Below are 18,265 nucleotides of genomic sequence, written 5' to 3' on the forward strand. Positions count from 1 at the left end.
AGTTTGCAGGGAATGCTGGATTTACACTGGGGGAGGATGCATTTTCTCTTGGCTGATTGGACTGGAATTTCATTTGCTTTCAGGAATGGGGGAAAATGAGTTAGAGGCAGGAAACACATCTACAATTCACATAGAAGGGCGGACTGTACAAACTGCAACCCTCCCATCAAATGACCGTAATTTCTGGACTATGTGAGCCCATTATAGAATGGGTACCACAATGATAGTTTTTCTAGCGTTTGCTGGCTACAGCAGTCCACTACATGAGATGTAGCAACAAAATCCCCTGTGACTGTGGGGTCTGCTCCCCTCTCCCCAGAGTCCCCAGGCACTATCTAACAGGAAAATAGCAGGCAGATGCCCAGGCCCGGACTGGCAATCTGTGAGTTCTGGCAAATGCCAGAGGGGCTGCTATAAAGTGCCATAGAAAGTTAGTATTTAGTAGGCTGGTGGGGGCTGTTTGGGCCTCTGTGTACCTGAAATGCCAGGGCCTATTTTAATTCTCAGTCCGGACCTGCCTGAGATGCCTATGCAAGTGGGGTGTCACTGCATTAAAGGGGATCACAGAAACCCCATCATGGTGACTCATTTTGTGGTCCAGAACCCACAGGTTGAAAAGTCCTGATATATTTCCTGGATGCAACTTCAAGTGTGACAATAAAATAAGTCACAAAAGTTGAGACAGGTCTAGTAACCCATAACAACCAATCAGGGTCAGACTAGGCTGGTGGAACAACGACGAAAAACCCAGTGGGCCCTACCGACCCAGACTTGATCCCACCTGCCCTCCGCTGTAGCTCCCCTGCTGCCTCCCCTGATCACAGCAGAAGTAAGTATAGGGTGGGAATATGGGGAGGTAAGGAGCTGACAGTGGGTGGAAAGCAGGGGGCCCCAGAAGGGATGTGGGGGCCCATGGGATAGCAGCCCTGGTAGGCCTCCCACACTCCAGTCTGTACCATACAACCAATCAGTTGTTTAATTTACTTATCTGCCCCCCCCCCCAAAAAAATAGCTCCTTTAGCTTTTTCCCCACAATTCCAGCCTCTCTGTAGACAACACAAAATAGGCCCTTCTGCTAAACGCAAGTGATCAATGAAGGTGCATTGGCTCTAAACTGTACACAAATGGCATGGGTATCATCAGTGTCAGCATTCAGTTTGCATTCTCTGACATTCCGTCTGTTAACTCTTCAGAAAGCTCACAACAATACGTGACCGCAATGTGTTTAAGGAACATTATATTTTAATTATTATTATTACATTATTAATTATAATTAACATTATTGTTGCCCAAAGGCAGGTGTGAAATAAAGAGATGCCTATAACATTGCATTGTTCACCAAAACATTGGTGGTGTCCTGGGAAGTTTAGATATATAATATTTATTTTCAAATATCACATCACCTTTTATATAAAGTGTACCTAAGGCTAGTGCCCATACCCCCCCTACAGCCACAGGGTCTGCTTCCTCTGTGGTTACACCCCTGCTCTGTAGGCTGAGGTTTGGTGCTAACTGGGTAATAACACAGTAATATTTGTAGGGTTTTGTCACCCACCCATAGAGCTATTAATTGCACCTAGATAAAAAAAGAACACCCGGAATCATGCCATGTCCCACAGAGCTTAAACTATAGGTTCTAGAGCTGTGCAGCTGCCACCCCAGGGCTCCCAAACCAGTGGGTGGGATTGCTTAGCATAAATGTGCCAGGTAGGTAATTGCTGTCTATCAGGATACATGAAAAAACTACAGTTGGACTGTCACTGACCCTATAAATCAGATTATGATTGTAGTTATGCTGGCATTTCACTCATAAATTCAGCTTTACACAAATCCTTAGGCAAACAAAAGCCACACTTTGAAGCACCAGAATCAGCCCATGTCTCTTGTCATTAGTATTTAGCAGAGCCAGAGATGTGATGCTCTGACTTTTTCTAATGTACACTCCCAGCATCCACAGAACAGATAGAATTATGCCCCTGCTATATACAGTAGCTGCCATTGCTTTCCTGTAAATACTGCATTGTTTCATGTAATTCCACGGTGCAACACATCTCTGTGCACACATAATATACACAAGTTTAGGCTGCAGAATTTGCCAGTCTCCCAAACTGTCTCACAGTTTATGTTAACAGCATCCAGAGATTATTTTCCTAGGAGAGAGCAGTTGTACATCAGGCTTGAGGTCACACAAAAATGTAAAGGGAAAATGGAAAACAATTATGTAACATACTGCTTGAGGCAACTTTGTGTTGGAGTCCTGGCTGGTATCTGGAGTGTCACAAATATGTCCACAACTAACTAAAGGCCTTGGCATGGCTGTGTGTTCTGTGGAAGTGAAGTCTTGGCAACTGGGCTCATAGGCACCCACACAAATGCTCCTGAGAATGAAACTGCACATTCAGAGCCCTTTACTTACCATTTGCCTAAAACTTTAGGTTAGGTTTACTTCCCCTTTTTAAGAGGATCCAGTCTATAGGGATCATTTACTGCTGTATAGATGCGCTCAGTCTTTCCTGCTCATTCTGTTCTGAATTGGGTGCTGCTGCACCTACTGATGCAGGGGAACCACGGAGTTAACTCCAACTACTGATCAGGTGGTAGCTCCATGGTTTCATATGAGCCCTGCTTCAATAGGCACAGCACACTTACCCCTAATGTATCGGAAGCGGATATCACTCGCACAACGTAATGACACTGGGCAGACTTTGAAAATATCCAGCACAATTGCTCCCCAATTAGTGTTGCACAGTTGTGTCCATTTTGGAGCATTTTAGATGCTGCACAATTGCATCAAGAGAATTAACCATTTGTGTCCATAATGACGTTGGAATTCTGAGAAAATGGTGCATTGTGGGAAAAAACATAGATTGCGTTTGAAATTGCAAAATGCTCACTGCGCCTTGGTAACTAAATGGGGCCTTATGCCTCTATGCCTAGAGTTTAGTTTAGTAGGATATTTCATTTTTTAAAGTGAATCATTAAGTCCTATCTTAAACACCACGGGGACCTTAGTTATTATGTGCCCCAATCAATAGGTTAATAATCTATGATTTCAGCACATGGTTTCATTTGCACGGAGTCAGCTGCATTCTGCTCCAGATGCACACGTACAAATGATATCTGTATTGTACACACGTTGCTTGAGCCCAAATATAATATAGTGAATAAAGTACTAGGGATGTAGCGAACTGCCGATTTGGTGTTCGCGAACGCCGTTCGCGAACACCGGCAAAAAATGCAAACGTTCGCGAACAGTTCGCGAACTTCGAACACCCGCTAAAATCGTTCGATTCGAACGATCGAAGGATTTTAATCGTTCGATCGAACGATTTTCATTCGAATCGAACGATCGAAGCATTCGATCTAATGCTTTTCATTCGATCGAATGCTTACAATCGTTCGAACGAATGGAAATCGTTCGATTTTTAGCGGTCGAAGGAATTCGAATGGTCGAATGGTCGAACGATTTGTATTCGAATCGAACGCGAACTCAAAATGCGAACGTCGCGCGACGTTCGCGAACATTCGGCGGACGCGAACGGTCGAAGTTCGCGCGAACAAGTTCGCCGGCGAACAGTTCGCTACATCCCTATAAAGTACCCCCTATTGTAAAATATAATTATATTATAAGTCACCGAGGAGTTCCATGACCATATAAAAACACGAGGCTAAAGGCAGAGGAACTCAGAGGAAACTTCTAATATCCTCCTATTTTGCAACAGAGGGTACTTTATTCATTATAATACACAACATTCAGTGAATCATGTGAATACAACACTGGGCACAGCAAAGCTGACAAATGGCATGCCATTTGCCAAACTGGGAGTCAGTGACATGCTGGACCCCAGCCATCATATAACTGAGATTCCCACTATGTTTGCCAGTCTTTGCATGCTGGGAATTGTAGTTTCAATTCACCATTCCAATCAAAGAGAATTAGATTTAGATCATCCATGCGAAGAGGGCACAATAACAAATGGGCCCCTTTTCAACAGAAGGAAGCTGTATTGTAGGGGTGGGTCTACTTTAAGTTGACTTTTAGTATGTTATAGAAAGGTCAATCCTAACCAACTTTACTGTTTGCCTTCATTTTTTTATAGCTTTTGAATCTTCTTCTGACTCTTTCCAGCTTAGAAATGGGGGTCACTGACTCCATAAAAAAAAGACCTGCATGTTCTGTAAGCAGGACTGTATTTAGGTCCAATGCAGCTCTAGGTACCAGACCTAAACACGTGCCTTATGTGTCGTGTGACGTCACTTCCGCCAACCAGCCTCAACGCCTACCCCTCACCTATGGAAATCATTGGAAGAGGCTGGGTGATTTTTTTTATTTTTAAATTTAAAAAATAAATTTATAGCACCCGAAAACCTGCCGCCCTAGGCACAGGCCCTCGGGTGCCTTAATGTAAATATGCCCCCAGGGCTGGATTTACATAGCAGGCACCCCTAGGCCCACTGCCATTTGTCACCCCTGTCCCCTTCCCTTAATTTGTGCACATTTTCATCTTTAGGTCAGGGGCACTGGCAATTGGCACATGGGAAATTTAAAAAACTATTGTATCTCATGATCAGCCCCAGAGCTTCCGAACCAATGTGGGTGTGGTTGGGCTTCATGACGCCCCCTAAAATCCTGCTGGCCTTTCGACAAAATCTGGTCCTGTATGCCCCTTTCTGTAAGGCTATAAATGTGTTGTTATTGCTATTTGGGGAGATTAGTTGCCCGAAGAAGAGGAGATTTTTTGCTGGGCGATTAATCTCACCGAATCTGAGCGTGTAGCTACACATTTATTGTTATTGCTCATTCTTATTAATCCTCTTTCTATTCCGGCCATCTCCATTCTTAGTCCAGTCTTCCATTCAAATCAATGCATGGTTGCTAGGGTAATTTGGATCCTAGCAACCAGATTGGTGATACTGCAAACTGGAGAGCTGCTGAACAAAAAGCTAAATAACTCAAAAACTGCAAATAATAAAACGTGAAAAACAATTGTCTCAGGATATCATTCTCCACATCATAATAAAAGTTAATTTAAAGGTGAACAACCCCTTTAAGCCCTTTAGTTATATGGCACAAGGAGTAAAAGTTAAAATAAAATGAAAATAAAAAAACAGAACGTTCTGGGTTTCAGTACTGGGTTTTCACCTTTTCGATTGAATTAAGCAGCCAGGCTTTGCGAATACTTCTATGCAGAACTCGGGTCTGGCACTAAAAGTGTTAAGTCTCTGTTCACACTCCCAGCTGCTGCCTGGGACGTTACGGTAACTTGCACCAACATATGGCTCCTCTCCACTCAGAGCGCAGTGAGGCCAGGGAGCCTTTGCGAGGGAACTACTGCTGCTCAAAGGACCGGCTATCCGCTCGCACTGGGACATTTATCGCTGTTTAACTCGCCTATTGTTGCGCTCTTTTCTCTCTCAGACAAGTCCCACTGCCAGGAACATCTCTTGTGCCACTACAGTAAACACACAGCCAGGCGCACTCTCATCCACAGCCAAGCGCACTATAAACACAGCCAAGCGCACTCTCATCCACAGCCAGGCGCACTTTTAAAGACTCTCTCCCGATTATTGCAGAGGCTGAAGGAAGTCCGATAGGTGCAGCACCCAGCAGTGACTGAGATTGATCCCCAGAGCGCTACATCTGCATTTGGAATCTCGAATTTGGAATTTGGAGCGCAAGATGAAGGCTGATCGAGCGGGGCGCACAGATCAGATGTTCGGCGCTATGGCAGACATCCTGGGATCTTTTGGACTTCCAAGCCACCAGTGGGTGAGTGTCATACGTTCTGTTAATACTGATATGTGGCCAATATAAATACAGTCCTGGAAAGGGCTGAGCTTGGGAGTTGATTAGAGAACTTTTCGGTGGGATATTTTCAGGGATGGAGACTAAAACACACCACCCAGTTGTCACTCTGTATAGGGTCCCTACAGCCTTCCCACCACATCTAACTGCCAACTTTGCCCAGTCTATTAGAAGGAGAATCTCAGCAAAACCCCTGGGGTTAAAATGTGACCAAAACCACTTACAGAAGTGGCAAGAAAGGGTTACTGGTTCTATGTAGTTATAGTTTGATTGGCTGATGGAAATCACAGACACAATGTAGTTTTCTTAGTGCAGGAAAACTGTATGTTCCTCCAAGTGTGAGGGAGCAGTTCCTTTCCATGGCTACAGTGGTGTGAGTTGGTATAAGATCCTCCACTTATGAGATACGTTTGGGTCTGTGCACCCCTTGCTTTTGTTCTGTTGATTATAGAGGCCAATTTCTAAATATTTGTATTTATAAGTATGAGTGGCTGATGCCATGCAACTTGCTCAATAGAAGTAGCTGTGGCTTGGTTGTCTATTTGGTGTTTCAACTATTTTTATTTAACAGTTTGTTTTTGGGAACCATAAATGGTTAGCATAGTGAGGTTTTAAGCCAGAGCTTGAAATTTGTGGCCCTCCAGATGTTGCTAAAATACTACTCTCAACAGCCTTTGGTGGCATACTTGGAGTTATAGGGGTCTATAGATTGCTTCTTCCCTAGATAAAGCCTTTATGTGGTGCTCTAACAGCACATAAAGTGTAAGCAGACTCGCTTAACAGACCATATTGAAATAATCCTTCTTGTTACATCTGTTTGACCCACAGGGGAAAAACCCAGTATCATAATGCTACCCTATACACTCTCCCATAGTGAGAAAGTGCTAGTGCCTCACTATGGTGTAGTTCACAATAACAGAGCACAGACTCACCCAAGCTTCCTTCTCAAACTGTCCTGGAGGCACTAATTAGTATTCAGTGTTCCCAAAATCATGCAGGGCTCCCCACTAAGGTGTAACACAGTAAACTGACAGGAGAGATTCACTAATCACAGGACTCAGTTTTGGGATTGGCATGTAACAATTCATTATTATTATAAAGGGATCTTCTTAAACTAATGAAGCTGAAGACTGTATACTGTATATATATATCTATATATCTATATCTATCTATCTATCTATCTATATATATATATATATATATATATATATATACTGCAGAGCTCTGTGCAGAGAGTAGTGATGAGCAAATCTGTTCGCTTTCTTCACCTAAACATTTGCAAAACGGGGAAAATTTGTGAACATATTAATGACTTTTTTTCATTCTGTGACGTTTTTTTTTTGCTGCGATTTTTTTAGCATACAATATGGAGTCTATGGGTGGTTTTTCATGGCAAAACCTGAAATTTAATCTCTAGCAGAGCAGTGTCAGGAGTTGGCGAAAACGCTTTGCAATATACGGTCATTCTTCAAATGCTGCCAGATTGTTGCCTTTTTTGGACTTTGCACACTGCATGGGGCATTGGAAACAGTCCCTTATATATATAGGGATGCACCGAATCCACTACTTTGGATTTGGCTGAACCCCCGAATCCTTCGCGAAAGATTCGGCCGAATACAGAATCGAATCCAAATCCTAATTTGCATATGCATATTTTTACTTCCTTGTTTTGCATATACAAATTAGGATTCAGTTTGGCCAGGAAGAAGGATTCGGCCGAATCCGAATCCTGCTGAAAAAGGGCGAATCCTGGCCGATACGGTGCATTCCTACTTATATATAACATCAAAGAGTAGGAAGGAGCACAAAATTGCAGACTCAAGTCACATTTGAAAAAGGGTCCATGTAATCCAAAATATGTCATGAAAAAATAAAGTTGTTTGCAGCAGAGTCTGCAGTTTTGTGTTCCTTCCTATTCTTTGATGTTATATACATTTACCTCAGTCTGCCGTTGTGACGTTTACGGAAGGATCGCATGGTAACAGGAGAAAGGTGCTGAACAACATTGGTTATAAACTGTCCCTTATATGTCTCTTCTGTCTTGGGCTGCTTGCTTCAGATGCGTTATTAAAGGAGTTGTTCACCTTTGAGTTAACTTTTAGTATGATTTAAAGCGTGATATTCCTAGACTATTTGCAATTGGTTTTCATTTTTTATTGTTTGTGCTTTTTTGAATTATTTAACTTTTTATTCAGCAGCTCTCGAATTCTGCAATCTGGTTGATAGGATCCAAATACCCTAGCAACCCTACACTGATTTGAATAAGAGACTGGAATATGAATAAGAGAGGGCCTGAATAGAAAGATGAGTAATAAAAAGTAGCAATAACAATACATTTGTAGCCTTACAGAGCATTTGTTTTTTAGATGGAGTCAGTGACCCCCATATGAATGCTGAAAAGAGTCAGAAGAAAAAGGCAAATAATTAAAAAACTGTGAAAAAGAAATAATCAAAACGCCCAGTGTGGCCTGACCCTTAAGCTTTTGTAAGATGAGATATGCGAGACGCTGGCATGGTTGCTAAGGAAAGAGGTGACAGGTAGACATGGATGTTTTGCATATATTGTATTGTGACAGTAATAATGCCCCATGTGCTATTACCTTCACGTCTTTGAGAGAGAATATAAAAAAATAAAGATGGTGTATTTTGTCCAATATAGTGCAGCATGAGGCAACTGAGATCTGACCTGAATAAGGTCATGTTATTGGTGTAAGGTGGGGGCTGCTCGGGGCATCACACCACTGTAATGGGCTTGGAGGCACTTCTGTGTCCTTCTACTGGGGGAAATCAATTGCAAAATGGCATTGATTAGAGAGGTCTCCTACATATGAAATTATCCTCTTGGCTGCTTTCTCTTTAGGAGCTGCCATAGAGAGCAACACTGTCTTTCTCTAGGTTCTATGTTTTCCTCCCATACACTTTTGGTTCCTGATTAAGTTGACCTTATCGTGTGTGTGAATATGATAGGTACTAGGAGCCGAGTTTACCCACATTAGAGGTACATATCACTGGCGATGTCTTCCATAGCAGCCAATCAGCAATAAGATTTGAACAGTTGCCCAAACTTAGCAAACAAAAGCAAAGATCTGATTGGTTGCTATGGGCAAGTAGGCTCCTTCTGAACTAAAAACCCAATTCCTACTCTTCCAGGCAACTCCACTTCCAGCTCTGGCTGCTAAATGATGCTGATAGTCTCAGAGCAGTGCAGACTAGTGATTTCTGGACCCTCACCCGACACTAACTCGGCCCGATCGGGCTTGGCTCCTCCATTTAAAGACCCACCCGCTCCAGCTCTACTGTTATGTCATGAAAGGGGCAGGGCATGTGCGAATCTATAAATGGAGGAGCCGGAAGTGTTAGGTTGAAGACGGAGAGAGTGGATGGAAGGAACTGCTCAACCCGAACCCATCCGCAACCCGAAGACTTGATGCAGCAGCCACACAGAACGTATTGTAGGACATTGTCAGGGGAAATCGTTGTCCTGCATGCGCTGTCCTAAGCAAGAGGAATGCGACATGGCATACTTTTTTACTCAATGAACCTCTGAGGCTGATGTTACACCTCGCTCCTCCTTCGTCAGCCATCTGTCCTGGGTCCCCGCTTCTCACTCCTCCCTCGTCAGCCATGCGTCTTGGGTCCTCGTTCCTCACTCCTCCCTCCTCAGCCATCCATCCTGGGTCCTAGATTCTCTCTCCTTAGCTGTCAGCTCTTGCTCCTCACTCCTCAGGGTGCGCAGCCCTGCGCCCTGATTATAGTTACTTGTTCTTGCCATTTGTTTTAGCCAATAGGCTTTTTAGGTTTTTTAATTGTAGCAGTCAAATTCGAGCTACAGCTGACGGCAGAGGAAGGAGAAGTTAGGACCCAGGACGGATGGCTGAGGAGGGAGGAGCGAGGAGCAGGACCTGACGATTTCCTAATATGCATTCCATACAGACAGCCCAAACACACCTGACCTGTGGGTCCCGCGGGTTACAGGCCAGCCTGCATATCACTAGTGCAGACATAAAGGCTGCTATGGTTTAACAAAAGGAGCCATGTAGTGAATTAATGCCTGCAGGCTTTCCCATCTCATATACCATCCACTCACTTGTTTATTTACTTTCTGCTTAGGTTTTCAATTCCCCCCCATATATGTGAAAGTGCAACAGTAGTTAGAGGAAAGTACAACTATACACAAGTCATCTTGATAAAATATCAGACAACAAAATTCCAGTGAAAAATTGAGTCATGTTGCATCATACACACACACAGAAAAAGTTTGTTTATTTTTTTGGGCTAAGTAGCTGGCTGCCTTCAGAGCAGTAACACTGAGACAAAACAGAGAATGATATCATGGGGGAAGGGTCCATTTTAGGCAATTTTGGGTGGTTTCATGGTTTGACTTTCCTACATGTTTTCAGGGACTGCAGCTCTCCATCTGTTATGTAACTGCAACTTCAGCTGTCGGAGAATGATGGGGATTGTAGTTTGGCAACAGCTGTAGGCTGCACGTTAGCCCTGATAGTAAAGTTTTACTATTGCCGACCCTCTCTTGCAAAGAGATGAATAGGCAGGGGTCACAGAATATCTTTACTTTCCAACACTTCTCTCCAGGGCCCCACATTGACACCCACCTAAAGACAGCTCAGTGAGATGCCATAGCATGACGTTGCCTGAAATAAACTGCGTCTGACAGTAAAATGGGTAGAGTATGCATCATACTGACTACTTAACATGAAAGGAGAGGAGGTGGATGAAAGCAGCCGGGAAGGATAAGAGGTCACTTTAATGGCAACATGATAACAAGCAAAAAGGCAAGCGGAAAGGGGAGGAGGGGATTAGACAAGAGCAGAACAGACATGTCACTCGCTGCTTTCCAAATGTTTTGATTTCCCAGCATCCTCAGCTAAATGGGTTCTGGAATTTATATATTTGACCACATTCACTCCCAAGAGAAATTCGCTAAAATGAAAGCTGGGCTGGCTCAATGCTTTACCCCATAGGATGCTATTTTCGGCCTAATGGATATGCTTTTCCAGTTTCCATGCAAGTACCAATCATGTTAATTGAGCTGCCTGGAGCCATGGTTAGGGCCACAGATTCCCACGAGGGACGGTTTATGGGAAGGTGTGCTCTTCTCATGAACTTTTACACACAAGGACAAAAGGGTAACATGTTCCTATAAAGAGGGAAGCCGCCCAACTCAGATGTTGTAATCAAACAAAACTAGAGTCGGAATGAAGAAATTCTATTTCTAGATCCTCTAAAAGGAGGATTTTCACAAAATGTTCTTTTATGGAAAATGTAATTAGAACATGTACAGAACAGTGATGAACCACCAGATGATGTGATCAGCAAAATGTTCTCCTTTCCCAACACCTCATTCCAAATACAAGCGTTTTCTCTTTGCTCCTATAACAGCCTCTACTCTTCTAAGAAGAGTTTTCACAAAATTTTGGAACAATAGTACTGGGGTTTGCCTGTACCCAGCCACAAAGGCATTAGTGCAGTTAAGAACTTGGTTTGAGGAAAGGGCAGTGTGCAGGCTGGTCAAGTTCTTCCATTTCAGTCAAGTTCTTCCAATCCCATCTCAGACTCAAACTCATCCTGTATGGACCTTTCTTTATACATGGGGCATTTGTATGTTAAAACTGGAAAGGGCCTTCCCCAAACTTTTGCTCAGACTTTTCCATAAGGCTGGCAGGTGGGGCTTCATCACTCTAGACAATGAGTCCACTTAAGTTGACACTTGACATTGCACATGGTAATGTTAGGCTTTTTTTTAGGATGCTAAATTTGTCCCCTGCCAAGGCATATATATATTCTATATAGATACCTGAGGCCTGTGCCTAGGGCAGCAGCTTTAAAGGGGTGGCCCTCAGGTATCTATATAACAAATTTAAAAAAATGTAAATAAAAATTTAAAAATATCCCAAGCCGTCACCAGAGACTTGGGTGCAAATCAAGCAGCTAAGCTGGCGGGTTGAGGGGGTAGAAAGACGCTGGTCAGCAGAAGTGACGGCAGACATCACACAAACAACGTCACTTTCGAAACGGGGGCACGATGTGGTCTGGTGCTCAGGGAGGCATTGGACCTAAATACAGCACTGTCTTCTGTTGTTGCTAAATGACAATCTCTGGGTGTTGTAGTCTGGTAGAACCACCAGCTACAGGTTCCTATACATCTATAGTTAAGTGCTTACTGTGCTTAGTGTTAACCCTGGAAGTAGGCAAGTATGGAATGTTATACATGACGGCTAAACAAATTAAAGGAGAACTAAAGCCTAACTAAAGAAGTAGCTAGAAATGTTGTACATTATGTTTTGTGCTTCTGTACCAGCCCAAGAAAACTACAGCCCTTTAGCAGTAAAGATCAGTGTCTCCAAAGATGCCCCAGTAGCTCCCCACCTTCTTTTCTGCTGATTCACTGCACATGCTCTGTGCTGCTGTCACTTACTGAGCTTTGGGACCAACTCAAAATATCCAGTACATATAGAATATAAATGTCACAATATAAGGCTGATTAGCAATTAATAGAGATAATTACTACATGGCAGCACAGAAACCAGTGCAATTAGCATCAGAATTTAATAATCGACCCTGCAGCATCAGCTTGTATTACAGGTCAACCTCATTTTGTGCTTGATGATTTGTGACGACCCCTAAGCTTAGCTTCTCAACAGCTGCCCAGAGCCCACTGAACATGTGAGTGTCACAGACACTTTCCAAGATGGTGACCCCCTGTGACAAGTTTGAAGTCCTGAATCATTGCTGCTATTGACAAGCTGAAACTTTAGGCTGGTGCAATAAGTTCATTATATACAATATGGCATTTTTAGCCATATTCATTTTTAGGGTTTAGTTCTCCTTTAAAGAAGACCAGCTAGCCAAAGCATAAACTTTACTGAATTGCCAGTTTAGGGCTTTTACCTCGATGTGGGTCATTGTAGAAAATAGATTTGATTTGTGTAACAGAAGGAAACCAATGTCAATGGGACATTAAAATTTATCATAACAAATTAAAATAAACAGGCAATTTTTTTCTGGTCGAGGTTTTTAGGGAAAAAAACTCAAATTTTTCGTTGGGAAAATCTAAATTTTTAGTGATTTTTCATACCCCAAAGCTGCTTAAAATCCGAATCTGAAAATATGCCATCTAAGGTCATGTAGAAGTCAATGGCAGATTTCCCTAAAGTTGTTTCTTGACATCGTGATTTGTGCTGGATAATCCGAAAAGTCCAGGGTTTTCGTCCGATAATATGAAAAAGTTTTTGGAGTGTCAAATGTATGATATGAATTGATGCTCGATTTTGTTGTGACGTTTTGTTGCTCTGATTTTTTTGAGAACAATTATTGAAAAATTAGTTAAAACCGGGGAAGGGAGTTTGATTGGTTTTGTTTTCATACAATAATGAGATTAATTAAAGTTTTAGTAAACTTTAGTCTCCTCTCTGCCCGAATGTCCGCCAGTGCATCAATTCGCGAGTGTCTACTTGCACATGTGTGTGAGTGCCCAGTCGATTATTGGATAGTTGAAGAAAAGGCATATGATTGTATTAAAGATCAGTTAACAGACGGGCTATGTATGGAACATCATCCTTTGCGAGTATCATTCTATTGGTGTCATTGGATAATGTTGTTTGTATGAACCAAACCAAGTATAACAACTAATGATCTTTCCCTGGACACACGTCTTGAAACTCTTACCTAAACCTTGTATCTAATGTATCTGTGTGATAGCCTTTCACATGTTGTAAAACATACCTTAAAGGGATACTGATACTTTCAAAATGAATCAGTTAATAGTGCTGTTCCAGCAGAATTTTGCACTGAAATCCATTTCTCAAAAGAGCAAACAGATTTTTTTATATTTAATTTTAAAATCGGACATGGGGCTAGACATTTTGTCAATTTCCCAGCTGCCCAAAGTCATGTGACGTGTGCCTGCACTTCAGGAGAGAAATGCTTTCTGGCAGGCTGCTGTTTTTCCTTCTCAATGTAACTGAATGTGTCTCAGTGGGACATGGGTTTTTACTATTGAGTGTTGTTCTTAGATCGACCAGGCAGCTGTTATCTTGTGTTAGGGAGCTGCTATCTGGTTACCTTCCCATTGTTCTTTTGTTTGGCTGCTGGGGGGAAAAAGGGAGGGGGGTGATATCACTCTAACTTGCAGTACAGCAGTAAAGAGTGATTGAGGTTTATCAGAGCACAAGTCACATGACTTGGGGCAGCTGGGAAACTGACAATATGTCTAGCCCCATGTCAGATTTCAAAATTGAATATAAAAAAATCTGTTTGCTCTTTTGAGAAATGGATTCAGTGCAGAATTCTGCTGGAGCAGCACTATTAACTGATTAATTTTGAAAAAAAATTTTTTTCCCATGACAGTATCCCTTTAAGGTGGCCATACACGTGCAGAAAAAGCTGCTTCCGACGGGTCTTCCCGATCAATATCTGGCCACGATATCGATGGGGAAGATTTGATTTTTAACCGACCGACCCGTCAGAGCCCCTTGGCGTATCGTAATTCGAATTACCCCAGATATAGCCCCCGATGTCGCCAAACGAGCGGATTTTTTAGTCTATGGCCAGCTTTAAACCTCTGTTACAAAATATATATTTTTAAATGGAAAATAGATTTAGTTTGAGACTTTAAAAACCATTTGCTTCAGTGTATCACAGACAGACTGTAAATATTAGTACAGTAATTACAATTCAAAGGCTTTAAAACATAAAGAAAATGTTTGGTTTAAATCTCGAAGTGGGGCTGTTTAATGTTCCTACCATAATGGCTTTTAAATCACATTACTAATGTATTTCCATATGTATTTTTTTTTAGTCACATTTTTCGACTCTTTCCATTTATTTACGGCTTCCTGGCCTGCTTTATATGCATTACTGAGCCACCCTAATGTCATTCTTGTAGCATCGAAGAACCCTAATGTGCACCTTAACTATACATGTGTAGTGCAAATGTACTTTGTAACATGTTATTTTTCTGTATATATTGTATCACGGCTGCTTGATTTAGTATTGCAGGGGGCATATTATAATATGTCAATCACAGATGAGGAGGGAGCTTTTTTGATTTTCCTAAATGTTCCATATTATATACACTGGCGAAAGTACATAAGGGCCTTAATCCTGTATAGGGGAGGCCAATTGTGTCGGCTAGAGAAAGTTTGATACATCCATCGGGCCTATATTTGGACTGGTTATTACAACCAGTGATACATATTTAAGAGATACTCCTAATTTTTTGAAGTTTATATAAAATATTCAACTACCAAATGGTAGAGAGATATGGTTGGCTACTGCTACTACTGCTTTAAATGGGAATTAGCTATCATTATTAGTGATGGGCGAATTTATTCGCCATGCGCGAATTTGCGCGATTCGCCGCCAGCGAATAAATTCACGAAACGCCCGCAAAAATTCGCGGCAAAAACGGGCGCCGGCGTCAAAAACGGGCGCCGGCGTCAAAAACGGGCGCCGGCGTAGAAAAAACGGGCGCCGGCGTCAAAAACGAGACACCGGCGCCGTTTCACGAATTTTTCGCCGTTTCCCGAATTTCGCGCGAAATTCGCCCATCACTAATCATTATCTTTGCATTTGTATCTTTGCATAAATCAAATGTAATGAAAATTATATAAGAATCTGAGGTGATGCAGTGGACAGTAGGGGATGCTGGGAGATGCAGTCACTAGGAGATTCTTATGATTGGTGAACTGAGTATGGACACGCCTACTCTTTTGATTTTTATGATTTTAGAGAGGAGGTTGTATTAGGGGCTGCTGTCTGTAGTATCTTGAGAAAGGATCTAGACAAGAGCCGAAATGTTGATACTGGCATGAATCAATAAACTATTTTTTTATATAAAGACCCAGGAGTGCGCTTATAGCCTTCTTTTTTTTTAAATATTTTTATTTATGAAATTTTGTCATACAGCAGAACAATAGCAGAGTGTAAGCAGGCATAGAAACGTTACAGTGTACATAGCTCAAAAGATATATCACAGTTGTGAGGTCAGTATAGTCAACAATTAGAACCATATCCCAAGACTGGGGGTGCCCCAGTTGTAAAAATAAAAAGTAGTTCCACAATGCCAATAGGACTATCATTCAAACCGGTGCTCTTTGAGAGCCAGGGGTACCCCTTAGCTTGCCCAAGTAAGCGCCAAGGTACAGTAAGAACTAGGGGAGCTAACACCGAGTCCGTACCCTAGGAGACTATAAATGTAAATCTTGTAACAACCGACACATAAGTAGTCCCCAGAACAAAAATGCCGTTAGACAGATTAGTTTTGTTTACATAAACAATAACTCAAAAATCCAAAATAAAGTGTTAAACTAAGCAGGGAAATAACAATACAAATAAAAATAAAATAAAAATAAAAAACAAAGAATAAAGAGTGGTCAAACATACGTGAGGTACTGACAGTGGGTGCCACATCTGGTACTTGACCCATTAAGACATCTCTACCTGGTTAGGGATAGAGGAGGGACCTGAGGAATTATGTCTACAGCGGGTTAGGTGGGAGGGACCCACTAAATCTATATAATAGCCATGGTTGCCAAATTTTCAAGGTCCTTTGGGAATTCTCGGAAGCTAGACCAGTTAGCCTTTCATTCATGTAAATCCAATCTATTTTATTCTTAAACTGAGGAAAGTTAATAGCAGGAGATTTCCAAGCTTTGGCAATAGATTGTCTAGCAGCCAAGAATATGTGGTTTAGTAGTTTCAGTTTAATCTTTGGGGTCCCCTTAGGAGGTATTCCGAGCAAGGCCTCCTGAGGGGCCTTTGGCAAGTTCAAGTGTAAAACTGAGAAGATAAGGTGATAGACCCTAACCCAAAACCTGACGACTTTCGGGCAGGTCCACCAGATGTGGGTCATAGTCCCCGGGGATGAACAGCCCCGGAAACATTGGTTGTTAGAGCTATGATGGATTTTAGCTAGTCTAGCAGGGGTCAAGTACCATCTGAAAGCACCTTGTATCCAGCCTCCTTTGTAATAGTATTAAGGGAACTATGATTCAAATTATCCCAGGCTTTCAGCCAATCATCTTCTGGAATGGTGACACCTAGTTCCGTTTGCCATGCTTTAATATATGACAGGTCAAGCAGATTAACCGGGGACACCATATTCCGGTATAACAATGAAATAGTGCGCGGGGCTATGGTATTGTTGGTGCACCAACGCTCAAAATAGGTCTGGCTAGCTGCATCGGGAACTCTCAGGGTGCAAGCCTCCCGTGCCCAGTGTAGTAGTTGGGTTGCCCTAAAATGTTCCACGTCAGGAAGGTTGTAATGTTCCTTCAGGCTGGAAAAAGTTAGGGGACCCCTAACCGTAAGCAAATTTCCCAACCTCGTCAAGTTATTGGAGAACAACCAGGCAAAGGAGTGAACGTGGAGGCCTGGAGAGAATGTTGGGTTGCCTGCAATTGGAGCCACTGGAGAATGTGGCGAGGTTAGGCGGTATAATTTGGCATTTTGGTCCCATAATGAAAGCAAGAAGCCCAGACTAGGGCTCAAGGTCCGAGGTCGGAGTGTCGGGGCTGACCACAGTAACCCTTCAGCGGAATATGGAAGTGAGAGAGTGTTCTCGAGTTCCATCCACAATGGGGGAGAACTGTGAAGATGTAATAATGGTATCTGAGCTAGCTGGGCAGCTATAAAATATTTTCTCAAATTAGGTAGACCCAGACCCCCATCCTGAGGCGCTTATGTCCTTCTTTAGAATATATATATGTTGAAAGACCCGCACTCCACTTTGTGATAAATCAAATTGCTTTTTTTGCATACATGTCATGTATCCTAATACGCAATATGCAATAAAAGCAATTTGATTTATCACAAAGGGGAGTGGGGGTCTTTCAACATATTTATACAATACTTTTGACCCTGCACCCAGATTCACCAAAAAAAGTCCAGATTGGAGTGCGGCTGCTTAGGATTGACCCGAAAATAGTATTGCCACCAATATGGATTCATGCAGCTTAGTTATTAGTAAGTACCTAGTACTTCACTGCTAAAGGGCTGTGGTTGCCTTATGCTGGTACAGAAGCCCAAAACATCATGTACAACATTTCTAGCTACTTCTTTAGTTAGACTTTAGTTCTCCTGTAAAGTTAAACAACCCCCTTAAAATACAGCACTGATTCACAATACCTGGGTTTGGGTATGGTGTATTGGCAAATGAGCTGTGGGTATTGTTGGGGGAGTGTGCTGCTAATTCGTTTATTGAGGGTAATTAAAAATGTTTCAAAGTTTTAATTAGATAATCCATAGAAACAAATCTGTAGGTTGCATTTATTATTCAGCTGTTTGAGGGAAACGCCTAACTAGTTGTCATTAAGCATATTTTGCAACTTTATTGGTCTCATGATCTATCCAATATGGCACACTTTCCAACATTCACCTTTGGAGTCCACGTAGTCATGACCAATTCCTCAGGTTTGCCAGTCAATGCCTTTGCCTGTG

General features: G+C 42.3%; 1 protein-coding gene across 3 annotated transcripts in view; it reads left to right on the forward strand.

Moving 5' to 3' along the window:
* arhgef25.L (Rho guanine nucleotide exchange factor 25 L homeolog) overlaps positions 1-18,265 on the forward strand; it is a 201,417-nt gene that overhangs the window by 12,138 nt on the left and 171,014 nt on the right. For 2 of the 3 annotated variants that reach the window (XM_041582545.1, XM_041582544.1), the window contains exon 2: positions 5,575-5,770. In XM_041582545.1, the coding sequence (XP_041438479.1) occupies positions 5,681-5,770 (90 nt within the window). In that variant the 5' untranslated portion in view covers positions 5,575-5,680. Of the gene's footprint in view, positions 1-5,240; positions 5,771-18,265 lie in introns of those variants that run through there. The other variant, XM_018247472.2, reaches the window with a different exon arrangement.

The sequence above is a fragment of the Xenopus laevis genome, chromosome 2L (assembly GCF_017654675.1).
Source record: "Xenopus laevis strain J_2021 chromosome 2L, Xenopus_laevis_v10.1, whole genome shotgun sequence".
NCBI classification, from domain to species: domain Eukaryota; kingdom Metazoa; phylum Chordata; class Amphibia; order Anura; family Pipidae; genus Xenopus; species Xenopus laevis.